The sequence below is a fragment of the Epinephelus fuscoguttatus genome, linkage group LG6 (genome assembly GCF_011397635.1).
Source record: "Epinephelus fuscoguttatus linkage group LG6, E.fuscoguttatus.final_Chr_v1".
NCBI lineage: Eukaryota > Metazoa > Chordata > Actinopteri > Perciformes > Serranidae > Epinephelus > Epinephelus fuscoguttatus.
The window spans coordinates 12,240,216-12,254,668 of NC_064757.1; the positions used below are offsets into that span (position 1 = coordinate 12,240,216).

The following is a 14,453-nucleotide window of genomic DNA, read 5'->3' on the forward strand; positions in this document are numbered from 1 at the left end:
CAGGCACCACACTGACAATACTAGTTGGTATTGAGGTGCAGTTCATTATATGTCCTCTAGTAGGCGCAATTTCTCTGATTGCCACTTTGAAAGTTTGCAAGGATTTGTCACATCTGTAATCTCAGCCTATTAAGTATCTTTTTTCATTTAAATTCAGTAGATCTGAGCTTCATTAATGTGCCAGAGGCAAAGAATCTCCTGTGTGCTTACTTGAATAGGCTCCTACAGGCTTCTTCAGGCTGCAGAGCAGGGTTACAAAATGAGGGCGGCCTCAGGCTTCAATGTCAAGTCTCCCCAGGCAGATGCATATGACACCAGGGACACTATTTATTAAAGAGTGCAACATGTGAGGAACATTTTCATCGCTGGATATGGTTTCATTCAAAATTGTACAACTCAGCGCAGGCGGTGTGAAGAAAAGAGAAGACTGTTTCTTTATGTATACAAATATAAGATACTTCTAACCTACTTTATTTAAGTACTTGAATTCAATTCTGCTTTGCACTTCTCTGAACTTTTTAACCTCACTTCAGAGGCAACTATTAGTTTGTTTACAGATGAGATTGAACATGCAAGACTAACATGTAAACAATACATTGTTATAACATTTAAATTTAATTAAAGTACCCAAGCTGTAGTTAAAACTAGGTCCACTTTGACTCAGTTATAATAATTCAATATGATAGAATAAGTCTCTCAGGGGGCATTTTTCTAAGTACTTTTGATACATTAAAAATATTTTGTTAATAATACCTTCACTCAAATTTCATTTTCATTGCAGAGCTACAGTGGAACTTTTTTATGTTACAATATTACTATTTTTTTTTTTTTTTTTTTTACCCAATTACAGGACCTGAATACTTCCTTCACAACTGCTTCATTGTAACCGCACTGTGCTGTTTAATAACTTGTATAATGCTTTAGCAGTCAGCCACTGCAACTCAGTGGATAATTGTTTTGAATATATTGAATTCTCACTAGTAGCCACAGAACTGGGTGTAATAATAATTTAAACCCGTGTCACAGTTTAAGTATGATAGTCCTACTTTTTGACCTACCCATATTGGTGGAAATCATGTCCATAATAATTTGTACTAGTATTAATCACTATGAATTTAATTAAATGACTTTGTTACTGAAATAGCTGTCGGTTGTTTCCTAATTGCGGTTGACAGTTATCTTGTAGCCTCCTAAATAGGCCTACAATGTGCATTGGCAGTCTCACTGATGTTTCCTCTGGGTTGTGAAACCTAACTTTAGTCCACATATCGACTTTTAACCCATCTTTCCTCGAGTGTCACCCTTTCCCAACCCCCACGAGCCCCGGCGGTGCACGAGTTAACCCGAATTTTGGTCTCGCGGTGCTTCCGGACTTCCGGCTGGCTGCTCATCTGCACCTGCAGGCCGGCGACGGTGCACACCAGACGGCTTGCTGACCAGAGTACACCGGAACACGAAACACCGAACACACTGAGTAGGCGAGTACCGCATTAAAAAGGAAATAGAATTATATTTGTATTATTCGTTATTTGGCCTAATTATGACTCGACGTGAGAAACACCATTTTATTAAGTTACCTGACAGCCTGTTGGAGATAGAGAACCAGCCAATGAAATACAAAATGTAAAATAGTAACTACGCACTTAATGTTTCCGATATAAAGTAAAAGCTTTAGTCGCCACCCAAACAAACAAAACAATTCCACAACCAATTAGTCGCGTTTAAATGAGTGGAAACATTATTTAACCTTTGACACCTTTACACGCCATTAAACAGTCAGAGGTCAGGAGCCCTCGGGCATCCTCTTCCTCCTGCTCTCCTCTCAGTGGCAGCACAGTTCAAGGAGAAAAAATACATTATTGAAATGAATCATTAGGATGCGTTTCCCTTTGTATCGTGACAGGCACAAATCCCACAGCAGACTTTTTTTTTCCCAACGAGATTAACCTTGACAACAAAGCATTCCTCATAGGACTTCAAATAGGAGGTGGAAATGGCTGCACAGATAGGAGACAGTGACATTCTTAAAATATCAGCCAACTGTCCCATTAAATGTGAGCAATGATATCCTTGTGGGGAGAGGGGAAATGTAATTGTTGCCTCTTTAGTTTGTGTGACATGATGACATGGGTTCCTATTTTTTTGGCAGGAAGTTTTTGAAAACACTGTATTAAATACATTTTTTTTTTTATCACAAATGTATGATAATAAATGCCTGTTAAATGTCCAATAACTCATATTTCAATTACATACAGTTATTAAGATCCCCAAATAGTTTTAAGCACTCACTGTTTTTTTTCTGATAAAAAATCTTTTAAGTCTTTAACCGCAGCAATAGAGATTTCAACGGCCTGTTGCTACACATGTTAACACAAAATTGCAGTCTATAGTGTGACCACAGCTACTTAAATTGGTTCATCGAAACTAAGAGGGAAGTGTGGGTAGAAGTAGGAATTATGGTCAAAAAGTGTAAGGGAGTAGGTCTCATTTTCAACACTGCAGGGACACAAATGAAATGCAGGGTTTTGGGGTCCACCGCCTCAAAATTTTGAGCATGAAAAACTATATTTCCTGCATTCTGGTGAATTTTTGGGCACTAGTTTGTTTCTTTTCTGCATTAATGTATGGTGTAAATGTGTTTATTCTGTCAATAATAAAATCCTGTACTACTTAAATGTTTTTTTGCACTTGTTCTAAGTATTGAGGGGCACATGTCTCCCACGTGCCCCACACCCTGAAATCTACACCTAATAATGAGTGTATTTATGTGTGTGTACGTATGTGCTCTTTTTCATAGAACCCAGGTGCAGATTTCAACATTTGACCTATAGTGCGGTCTAATGTTTAGACAGCCTCCAAATCCTGACTTCCAATGACTGCAGGACGTACCAACCCAATTCAACAGGGCAAATCCGGTTGGAGAAACCAGAACAATGCTATCAGTGAGGTAAGCTTTTTTTAACCCTCCCCCTTCAGCCGACACCAGCCGACAGAGCTTTGAATGGAAGATCTGCTCAAAGACAGGATTTTTTTATGAATTACAAGAATTTAATGTTTATTTTACAGATACAGAACAGTTTTTCTGCTTCATTTATTTACTTTGAATTGCTGCAAGTCAGTGCCATGGTACAAGCTTCTCAGAGCGGCTCAAGATGTTCAGAACGTTTCAAAATCAAATCTCGTATTTCTTTTTTTTTCCTCAAACAAAAACATTTGGATGTGTTTCGACACCCTCTCTGATGAGCTCAACATGCAAACATCTCGTCTACCTAGGAGGTTGATGGACTATATAACATATGGCTTTTTTGAAAGCAATAAAAACAAGGCAAATCAAAAAGTGCATCCAACACAAAAAAAGAATTCAATTCCAGTCTGTGATCAAAGGTATTGTCCATGTTAAGGAGAGGTCCCACCTGTCTCCTCTGTTTGCTGGCTCAATGTCTGCACCGCTCAGGTAGGAGGTGCCCTGGTGTGGAGCTATTGCCATTTAGGTTCAAAGGTCAAAGCTGACCTCTTCAAGGACTCCAAGCAGGTGCCTCTGCTTAACGCAGAGATGCATTTCCTTTAAATAAATACGGCAGGGTTTATCCAGCAGAGTTTCAGCCCGTGAACGCACCCCACAGGTTGCGTAAGCCATCAATAGACAGGACTGTGTTGCCTTTCCTGCCTGTTTCCATTCCCACAGTGCTCAGCGCCGTTGGCCTGGGAGAACAGCAGTCATTATCTGGGCCCGTAGTCATAGTTAGAGGGGCCACTTGTGGCTGAGTACATGTTAGCTGTGGCTGGGTTCATGTGGTGGTGGTACGTGTGTCCTCTGATACTGGGTAAAGGATAGGGCGATGGCCTGGTCTTAGCTCCCAGGTAGTGTTCATAGGTGGTGGGGTACTTATAAGGGTGGTGGTGCAGGGTGTCCGGGGGTAGACCGTGGGGGTCTGCCCGAAGGTCGTGGGGAGGGCTGGGTCGGCCACTGGTGAGTGGGACGGCGTGGAGGCCTCCCGGGACAGGCAAGGCAGGGCTGAGGACGCGGGACATCAGTTGGTGAGCCGGGTCGGCGTGTATGGGCGTGCCGCTAGGGTCTCGCTCGTACTCCCGCCTACTGTCCTCTGTGCAGGATGAGACATGAGAACAGTCAGAGCTAGCCAGTGTGTTGTGCATACTTTGTACCAGCAGGTTATGTATATTTTCCTAAAGTGTGTGTGTGTGGGTGTGTGTGTGTGGGTGTGTGTGTGTGTGTGTTCTGCAGTCCAAACTATAGGTTATGACAAGTACAGGTTTGTAAATGGGCATAATCATAATAATACCCGTACTTCTGGGTTAGATCCAGTAACATTTTGCACTGTACACTGATATATAATAAATCTCATTTCACATTTGTAATACCCCCAAAATATGCATATTTATTAAAATATTTGCAACATGACAGCAGTGTTAAGATCACTAGATACTAAAAGTCTGCATTGAAATTCTGAAAACTGTAAATATTAGCATAAGGTACTGTTAAAAAATATTCATACATATATAATTATGCATTTCAAAATGTTGGAAAATACATTTTAACGTGGGCTTCCCAAAAGAAAATATTGTTAAAAAAATTTCTTCAGCTATATAAGGAGCTTTTTTAAGCCAAGATGAAACTGAAATTATTATTATGGAGCTCATGGATAAAATAATCTTGTCAAGAAAGTCTAGTTTTCATTGCAGATTTTACTGTGTGAGGAAACTGGGCTCAGTTACAGCATAAGAACCTCTTTCATGTCGGAACTGGGTGACACTGAGTGGCTGATATTTGATGTTTAATTAAAAGCCAGTATTGGCCCGACGCTGTGAATGCACCACTGTGCTTAAATTAAAGATACAAAATTAAGCCAAATTAAGGTGAAATATGCCAACAGTTGAAAGAAAAACATTTTTTCTAAAGGCTAGATAACTTAGTGTGACAGTGTTTCATGTTTGATAGCAGGCGTGAGTTCTGAAATGAAACAAAGAGCGAGCCGCAGACCTTTCTCTGTGCCGTTCTGCTGAGGGGGAGATGACATTGGGTTTCTTGTTCTGGCAAAGGCACTCATTATTGGCAGAGAGCCTGGCCTGTGATTCCTGGGCCTGGAGCAGGGAGAATGGATTCAGTTACATACTCATTTAATGAATGTCAAGGGCACAATTTCTTTATTATATATTAAAATGATGAATGCACATTTTAAGAGTTTACACTGTTGCATGTAATGAGCATTTATACATTGACAGGCCCCCAATTTTACAGTGAATGAAACGTGAAGCCACCCATTACGTGACTCAGATTGTCCTGTTCTATAACATAATCAAATATCCTATAAACATCAGCGTTAATGTTTCAGTTAATGCTCTTAAGAGAAGGGAGAAAGTCATTTGCAGAGCTGGATGAGCAGCATTTGGGATATGCATTGAGCCGGAGTATATTAGATGGGTGGGGTTTACTTTATTGTTATAATTACGAGAACGTCTGGTAATTTGTCAGTGACAAAAACACAGCAGATTGACTTTCAAACAATATCCAGTGGTTTCTAAACTTCACTTAGGTGTGTTTTTATGAGGCAGACTCCACCCATCTGGCACCTGTGACATAAAACAAACAACAAAACTATTTTGCAAATGCTCTCTGGCCCGGCCGGCTCTGTTGCACATTTTACACCATGTGGAGTCATGCCAATGAGACTGTATTGTTTGAGTGTAAACACTCACCAGTCCTCGGGGTCACAATCCCTGAAGCCCTTCGCAAAGGGATTGCTGGCTATCTTCAGCTGTGTGATCTGAAATCCAGAGCACAACATCAAATAAACCTCAGTGCTGCATAAAGTAGTCATACACAGTGTCATTTCCATTTTTATAAGTCATCACATTTGATTTTTATTAGAAAGCACAGCAGTGATAGACGAGCATGATGGACTGGCTATTTTAGATGGAAAATCCCCCGTCTTTGAAAAAATCCATTTGAACAACACTGCTGTTTTTAATAAAATATATGAGTAAACAGTTGCATATTGTGCAGGACTATGGCCAGCAAATTCATACAACTGCCAGGTTAATACAGAGCTTTTATTGTTGTAGACTACATTTATTTGAGCTTTCTTCTAACATTTACAGCTGCATATGGTCTCATTTGTAAATTCCCATTCAGGCACAGCAGCACTTATAAAAATATATCCATAATCATAACCTGTAAGCGTTTCTAACCATCATTATCATCATTTTACAACGTTTTAAATTCAATTGTTATTTTGGGTCATTGTGTCCCAATTTCATGAGTCACATTATAAAGGTCACAAATTACCCACTGCAAATAGGTGATGCTATGAGGGCTTAAATGTAAAAGTACTTAAAACTTTAGAAAATCTGTCACATTTAGCATCAACTAGGACAAAATGATTTCATCCACCGTCTGATCACCGTTTGGCCACGGTAGTATTACAGTAACAATAATGCACCGACTCCCACACTCTTCTCACTCACTTCTAAATTACTGATAGGAACTGAATTTTATTCTAATGTTTCACTTGTTACGAGTCGCTCTGAATAAGCACTGAATGCACAGATGTGTAAATCTGAACAGACGCCGATCCTGATGGAAAACAGAGCAGGGGCGACGCAGAAAAAAAGAAGCACAGTTGTGGCGCAGAGCAGAGGCAACATTTACGCACAAAAAGCGCGCAATGCAAGAGACTGTGGTAGGCTTATACACAACTGATCACAACTGATTACTTAGTTGATGCATTTGCACAGTGTAGCAGTCATAAAAACGAGTTCATAATCTCCATTAATTGATTAATATTTCAGTCGAACGTGGCTTTACCATAGGCCCACCATATGTTAGTAAGTATCACGGCTGCACGCATAATGTCTGAACATAATGTCCATCTTATGTTACAGCCTATTTTTATACCTTTACAATCAGGTCACATTCCGCATAGCTGCTGTTAGTTTCTGCACATCGTACCATGTAGGTTACACACAAGGTGATGAATGCTTCTTACCCGGTGGTTCTGGTAGGCTGTGACCGCCGTGAAGCGGGTTTCCTCAAAAACAAAGGTTTTGTAATTCTCCTCGGCATATTTCTCGCTGTCCTTGCGGGGGTCCACATAAACCACATGAAACCTGGGCTGGTAGCGGTGCATGGAGTTCAGGATGATCTGTAAGAACCAGAGCATTCATCAGCACTCATATAGAATTATGATGCAACATTACACTGAAAGATTGAAGGCATAACTCCACACGTCAGACTATTTTCGATCATATTATGAAGCTGTATAAATAAATAATGGTTGGATAAAATAAAATAATATACAATAAAATATCTCAAAGACCAAACGAAGTATTCCGTTACTTAAACCTATTTAATCATACAATATGTATATATAAAAAATCAAATGAATAAATATTAAAATCTTGTCCAACATTTCCAGGTTACACATTTGTGGATATACTGGTTTGGTAAATGTCATTAAATGCATAAATAACCTGACGCTCGCAATATATGTGCAGGCGTGTGATTACAGTCATGTGAAACTGTTACATTTATCTAAATAAATAAAGGCCACGGAGCATTAGTCGTTAAATAATCGTTTCAAAAATATCCCCAGTCCCATTCAGCAGTCCTGCATGCTTCACTCTTTTCACTATTTGCTAAAATACACCCCCAGGAAATCGAAAATCTCCCTTTTTCTCTCTGATTTCACAACTCGATGCACGGAAACACTCAGACACAGTGGAAGATCATGTGGGAAAGGCTGAAATAATTTCCAGTGGTGAAATATTCCACTTCCTTGCCGTCATTTTTGGAGTAAAGCCTGATGTGCAATGCCATTTCTGTGGATTGAAAATAGGCATTTGGCATCATCTGACTATTAGTCAGAATATCAAGGTTTATTACTCTTAAATCACTTGTATCAATCAGTGTGAGGGCGAATAAAATTGCTCAATCTCTCCTTCATGGTAGGAACCTCTCTGCTGGGACTAAATGGTGAATTTACAGTTCATGTAGTCACCAGTTTATGATGTCTGTGACCCCTTAATGTGTCGGTTAATCTCACACTCTGGTGCTAAATAATGCCCATCAGTACTATCCTTACACCCAAGTAAATTGCTGTATATTTTATAATTATTTGCATCGTGATTTTTTATTTATTTATTTATTTTTTTGAAGCTGTTGGTACGGGACGACTTTGGTAACCTACTTAAGTTTCTGTTGGTGTTTTTTTTGTTTTTGTTTTTTTTTTCGCATGCATGCATTTATTTCCAGCCGTGCACTCACATGGCCGTTGTCATCCAGCAGGTTGTTGGTGAGTTTGAGTTTATCAAAGGAAACAATCTGCTTCATCCACTGGGCGCCTTTGGCCGGAGAGTCCGGGTGGTAGTGGACCCTGCCCGGTGTGGCGGGGTCAGCTTTACCGGCAACCAGCCACGAGGAGCTGTGGAAAGCATACCTGAGACATAGAAAAAAAAGTTCATTAGACACAACGCTCCCCCCAACATTATTAATTTGAATAAAAGTCTGCTGCGCGCAAACTTTTTATGCACATGTTAACATGAAGACACAAACTGCAGTTATTAAAAATTACAATAATTAAATATGATACTGAGTAGCCTATATCTCTGTAATGCCAACTTGTAGACCACAACATATTTCGCAGATAAAATAAAATAAATTTGAAATAGAATAAAATAAAATAAAATAATACGAGAATAATCAGTTAATAGTGGAAAGATTAGAATAAATATATACAAAGACAATTCTTACATATATTTATGTACACTAGTGTTTTTTTCTTTTGCTTTAACACGGCAAAGTGTGTGTCGTGCAGCTCAGTTAAGGCCTGCGGACTATTACAATGTTTTACAGCCCTGTAGTGACAGATATGTATTGCAGTTGTCTGAAGACATCCAAAAAAGTTACCTGTAACGTTTGTCGTCTACAGGCAGGAAGTCCATCAGGAGCATGTAGTCTGCCATGGGATCCATCCCAAATATTTTCACTTGGAAAGTTGGAAACATTCTCCTGTGAAAGAAGAAACACGAGGCAACTGTTTAAACTAGGTTTTTAAATGTTGCTATTGCTGCACAGTGAGTTTTGAAGTCCTATTTTCTAAAAGTGTATGCTCTCTGTGGGTGTGAACGGTGGTGATCAAGTGTTTGAATAATATGGAATTCATTAGAGGAGCCAACACATGATATTGCCAAAGTATTTTTCACAAAGCCAGCATGTTTGCAGAGATATTCATCTCCAGACCTACAGAGCTTAATTTGGCCCGTGCTTGAGGCAACAAGAAGACAGAAGCTTCGAGCTATTGGAATTGACGTGATTGAGGCCGTGCGTAACCAGATAAAACTCTCCCTCCTCTGATTTGAGCTTTGGGTTTGTTGCCTTTTAGCTCCGGGTTTGTAACTTCTGGCAGGACGCTTTAACTTCTCTTCTACTGTTTTGATGAGTTCCAGACACACGAAGGCCTACACACGTGTAGTGGAAATACTTACACACGCGCAGACGTTATTTGGGTAGGCGAGGTGTGGCACTTATCGAGCTCACTTTTAAATTTAGTTTGTAAGTTTGTACCAATAGGACTAGGAGGAAAAAATATCCAAAGCTGCAGCCTACTTGTGTGGAAAAAAAGAAACAAGATGCACTGGTCTGTGCACGCTGAGATAATGGTGACCTGGATTCATTTATTAACAAACACTTTTTTACTCTGAGCCTCAGAATTCAAGATTGAATCGCTTGTGGAAGTTTTGCTGTTAGTTTTGGTTCTATAGATGCAGCGGCTGAGTCTGCACCCATGACCACAAACATTTATTTTTTCCTCCACCTCATAGGTTACTTTGCAGGGCAGATCCATATCCCTCAAGAAAAAGGGTTGAAAGTTGAGTAATCCGCCGAGTCAGTGAAAGGGATCCTAAAATCAACGCTCAATTAACGTCAGTGTTGTGGCTAGGTGAGGCTGAAGGAGCTTCTAAAGTGCTCTGCTGCAGATCTCCTTTCTCCTGTCAGACAGCGCGGAGCGGGGGGACTCCAGCCTCACTTTCAGGATTAAATCAATTATATCATGCCTCTTTATATTAGGCCTATAATACAGAAAACACCAGGACGGCATTTGGAGACGCTTTTACGCGCCATAATTACTAGTTGAAAATAATAGCATACTGAATATTAGTGTAATGTTTTACTGGCTCTCCAAAGGGGTCAGAGGTCAGCGCTGGTGAGAATATTGTCCTGTCTACAGATCCACGCAGATGACAGGATAAAGTCTAAATTCTGAATAAAAAATGGCCACTTTAAATTTGTTTAAAATCTGCAAATTAAAAGGGCAAAATCGATCAATCAGATTTCTTGACATATTCTGTTTTTTTTTTTAATTAATAGCCAAATCTAAAGCAGATTTTTGTCTTCATGCAGTTTATGTAACCACAACAGATTTTTGTGAGACTACAGGAAAGGGAGGGACGCAGACAGACACTTCTGTAATGAGGAAATAAGAAAAGTAATAAACACGTGTTGAGGCCCGAACAAAAACAAGACTGCAACACTATAATCAGCTACATAGGAGCTGATCTTCCTTCACCTGCACTTAAAGACTCCCATAGATTAAAGACCATAATGTTCCGTAAAACGGCGGTGCGTAAAATTGAGTCTGGCGGTGAAGGAAAGCAGCCGAGAGCCACGGTTATCCTTATTGGATCTATAAAACACAGCAGGATCCCATCAACGTGGTGTTTACAGCTGACACATACACACACACACAAAACACAACACGCACATCCACCTACAAGCCTCCATGTGTTTGACCTCGTCTTTAAAACATCTCCACCCCTGCTCACCTACACAGCTTTTAATGAAATATATTTTATAAAGCTAAACAGTCTTGTGTGCGCATACTTTAATTTATCAAATAGATAAACATTTGAGGGCTTTATATGCAACATGCATTATGCTTAATGATAACTGTTGCAATGCTTTACGCTTGTACCAGTCTGGACCCAAAAATGTGTCATTTAAAGTCGAAGGAAAACAAAATACAACTGAAAAACTAAAAGTTAAAAAACAACAAAAACTGGTTCATTATGAACTCCAGAAGAAAACAATAAATACTGTATTTTTTTTTCCATGAAATCCCATTTGGTGGTTGCTATTTGCATTGGAATCTGCTGTCAAATAAAAATAAATATAAATATCTATCCTACATATTTTATTTGCGTCCTCAGCATAAATGTTAAAAATATTTATATTTTACAAAAACGTCTTTTGATGACACGGTTCTTCCTTTAAGGCAGGATATTAAATAAAATTATTTGTTAGGATAAGGCATATCTACTGTGTATTATTTGTCCGGTCTACACAAATGTGCGTAAGGAGGACAGAAACTCTGCAGCCTCTGGCCCATTCGTGCTCACCTGCCAGCCTTGGTGACGATCATCTCCGTCCCCAGCTGATTAAATTCGTCCCATAAAGCTTTCATCTCCAGCTGGACGTTAATGTTGGCCACTTTGGGGTTCTTCTTCACTATAGTTTTGCCGTTCGGTGTGGAGTTGGCGGACGATGAAGAGCAGTTGGGAGTCCCGCTGTCACTCGGCGGGGCCTGGCCCGGGTTAGTCCCCGGGTAGTTGTAGTTGTGCTGGGCGGCCGGGCAGGGCTCGAAGTGGGACTCATGTTGGCTGTAGGGGTCCCCGGGGGACGGAGAGAGGTGGTAGCCCCCCGGCGTGTTGAGGCTGCTCAAGCTGCTCGTCGTGAAGGCTGCAACATCGCAAAAATGGGACAGCTGCGTCAGCCACGGACTGGATATGGCTGAAATCATCCCAAAAAACTGGATTTACTAAATATGCCGTGCACTGTAAGTCGATTAGAACACAGACAGTAAAAACAGAAGCAGGATTCGGTGATCTCCAGATGAAGATGTCACGCACAAATACACCCCTTTTGGTTTAAAAGTTTCCGTCTCGGCTGCTCAGTAATCCCTGAGGTTGCATCCACTGCCAGCATGCTACAGTCTGCCTGATCTAAAATAGCGAACGTCCGAATGGTGACGAAATGTTTCCAAAAACGGCGGTGCTCGCGTAAAATCTCTGAACTTTTCACCAAAAACGAGCTTCGGGTGCGTGTGATTGAGTTTTTGCTGCGGATCGATTGCGCTCTGAGCGGCCTCTGTTGTGCGCTGCTGCAGTGTGTTACACTGCAACCCAGTCTCCTCTCTTATCTGACGCAGAGGGCCTCCCCTTTGCGATAAAACCGGTTCTTATTTCTATTTAGATAAGGAACTGCAGGTAATGTGCCTTTTCCTCGCCTTGGGACGAGACTGATTGACAGAGAAGTGCGCCCCTTTTTAATGGTCTTTCCGGCACCCATTTAACTTTTGGATAAGGGTATCGCCCACATCACCCCCGTTAGCAAACAATAGAGGATCTGGCCGGCAGAGTGGAGTGTAAACGGTTTACAAGGTAAACACACATTGATTTGCATGAACAAACAAACAAGCAGCAGGTGACTGTTGCTTGTTTGTTATTGGACAAATAGATCTGCGGAATGGATAACCCTCCCTCCGAAGTGGATATGCTTATTATGGTCTGTTTTTACCATTACGCACAGGGTGCCCGTGTAAACCCTCCTCCTCTTGGCTTCATTTTCAATGTATGTGATCCTGTCCACGAATTAAAACTGACTCTTTGTACTGCGCTTTGGGGATTTGGAAGGGAAACTTTTTTTCCACTCTGACTGCTTTGTATTCAGACTCGTCTCCCCTGATGGTGATCACCAGGGCTGATTTTGCATTATTTTTTCCATACAGGGCCAACTGTGTCAGAATTACTTTTAAAAGTTATTTCATTCATGCATTCAAAACAACGCACCCATATGTGGTTTTGCGCTTTGTTTTCAATTGTGCGTTTTGAAAATGTCAATGTGTTGTGTAAATTCGGACATGCTACAGCAGCTCTATGGGCATCAACAAACTGATTTACCTTCCATTTCCCGGGTGACAGTGCTGTAGTGCATTTTAAAGGAACTGTGGTTGTGCAGGTCTGGCTTGTTCAGGCCGGTGCTCTGTTTGTCAAACGCGGCGTTTCCTGCTTGCTCTGCAGCCGAAATCAGAGAGGCAATACTGAAAGCATTAGCCTTTGGAGAGAGGGGACCGCCGTCGTCCATAGGCAAGGGAACGAGTCGCGGAAAGCCGTCCCTCCTCCTCCTCCGCTTTCCAACCGTGCAGAAAGCAGGAGAAGGCTGCGCACAATAGAGAGGAACATGCGCCAAAATGGGGTTTTCACATTCCGCCACCGGCGCTCCGTGGGTGCAAGAGTCTGTGGTAGACTGTTCTTAAAGTATTCCCACGGCTGCTGCGAAGACGCGAAAAGCTCCCCGGTGCACAGATTCAGTAGATGAACCCCTAAACAAGTCCTGGTGTCAAAACATCGTTCATCCGCGGAGAATAAAGAGAGAGAGCTTCCCTCGTTTCTCCTCCGGTCGGTGGCGGGGTGGTGTCATCTGAGTTCTGCCTTGAGGAGAAGCGACTACTGCTACGAGAATGTCAAAAGTGAGCGAGATCCACGCCTCCCCAGCACCACTAGGAAAAAAGTGTCTGCGCTCTGCACTGGATGTTTTATTTCAATAAGAGTGTCAGTCATTTGAATTCAACTCCAACGTCATTGCAATGTCCGGCTTCAAAGTGCGCCACTTTTCCAGTAAATTATGGGCCTATATATGCGTTTGCATATTTTAGCTGTCCAAGCCCAGATAGAGCTGCTCCTGCCCGGAGTCTGCCTGGAACACCAGGGGCTGCAGTGCGAGGCTTTTACGCGAGGGTTCACTCCGAAAATACAGTTTGCTTTAAACATGTTGGAAAACATACATGAATAGAAGTTAATTCACATTCACACAGAGCAGTTTCAGATCTGTGTGTGTTCTCTAAATCAAGTAAAACAAAGAAATGAGAATATTGCTTTTAATTCAAGCAAAACATATATATGGATCAAAGAGATGGATTTAAGTGAAAAGTCGCAGATGTTTCACTTTATGTATGGAATAATTCATTTGGGTGACACCAGCCACACAACACAAGTTGTTTTTCTCATTTACACCTCCCATCTACCTGCACTCTTATTTAATTGTGTACTTTCCTAACAACAGTTTACCACATTGCGCAGTTTCACGCCATTTTATTGTAGATTTACGCAGCTCCTTACTTCTTCTATACGTTACTACACACAGAAAGACAAATTTCTCCAGGCAGAGCACCTTCTGTGCCATCAGTAAACACAAAGAATAAACACACGTGGCACTTCAGGCCGGAGCTGGACTTGACCTCTCCGCCTTGCGCCTCCAATATCGCCTCGTTGCTTCTCAGCTTATCGAGGTTCAGCTTTAATGTGCAGCCACCAAAGATGTGTTTTGCTGGAGCTGCTGCGATAGCGACCGGATATTCTAATTTACACTGCAGTCATTGAAT

At 41.2% G+C, this 14,453-nt stretch overlaps 1 protein-coding gene across 2 annotated transcripts; it reads right to left on the minus strand.

Annotated features, from left to right (window-relative positions):
- Window positions 1–3,066: 3,066 nt before the first annotated feature.
- tbx1 (T-box transcription factor 1) lies at window positions 3,067–13,558 on the minus strand. Of its 2 annotated transcripts, none has more exons than XM_049578199.1 (8): window positions 12,973–13,558; window positions 11,413–11,752; window positions 8,924–9,025; window positions 8,282–8,453; window positions 7,005–7,160; window positions 5,716–5,783; window positions 5,000–5,100; window positions 3,067–4,103 (listed from the first exon to the last, which is right to left on the minus strand). In XM_049578199.1, the coding sequence occupies exons 1-8, from the start codon at window positions 13,154–13,156 to the stop codon at window positions 3,721–3,723; spliced, it is 1,506 nt and encodes a 501-aa protein (XP_049434156.1). In that variant the 5' UTR covers window positions 13,157–13,558; the 3' UTR covers window positions 3,067–3,720. The 2 variants fall into 2 exon arrangements, with proteins under 2 accessions (XP_049434156.1, XP_049434155.1); XM_049578198.1 differs by having other exon boundaries at window positions 11,413–11,803.
- Between the last annotated feature and the right edge of the window lie 895 nt (window positions 13,559–14,453).

Excerpts from the sequence above, each read along its gene's own strand:
- tbx1 (XM_049578198.1), bottom strand. The coding sequence starts at position 13,156 with ATGGACGACGGCGGTCCCCTCTCTCCAAAGGCTAATGCTTTCAGTATT. Across the intron at positions 7,161-8,281 it reads TGCTGGATGACAACGGCCAT|ATCATCCTGAACTCCATGCA; the intron begins GTGAGTGCACGG and ends TGGTTCTTACAG. Across the intron at positions 5,784-7,004 it reads CAGCCTACCAGAACCACCGG|ATCACACAGCTGAAGATAGC; the intron begins GTAAGAAGCATT and ends TCTGGATTTCAG.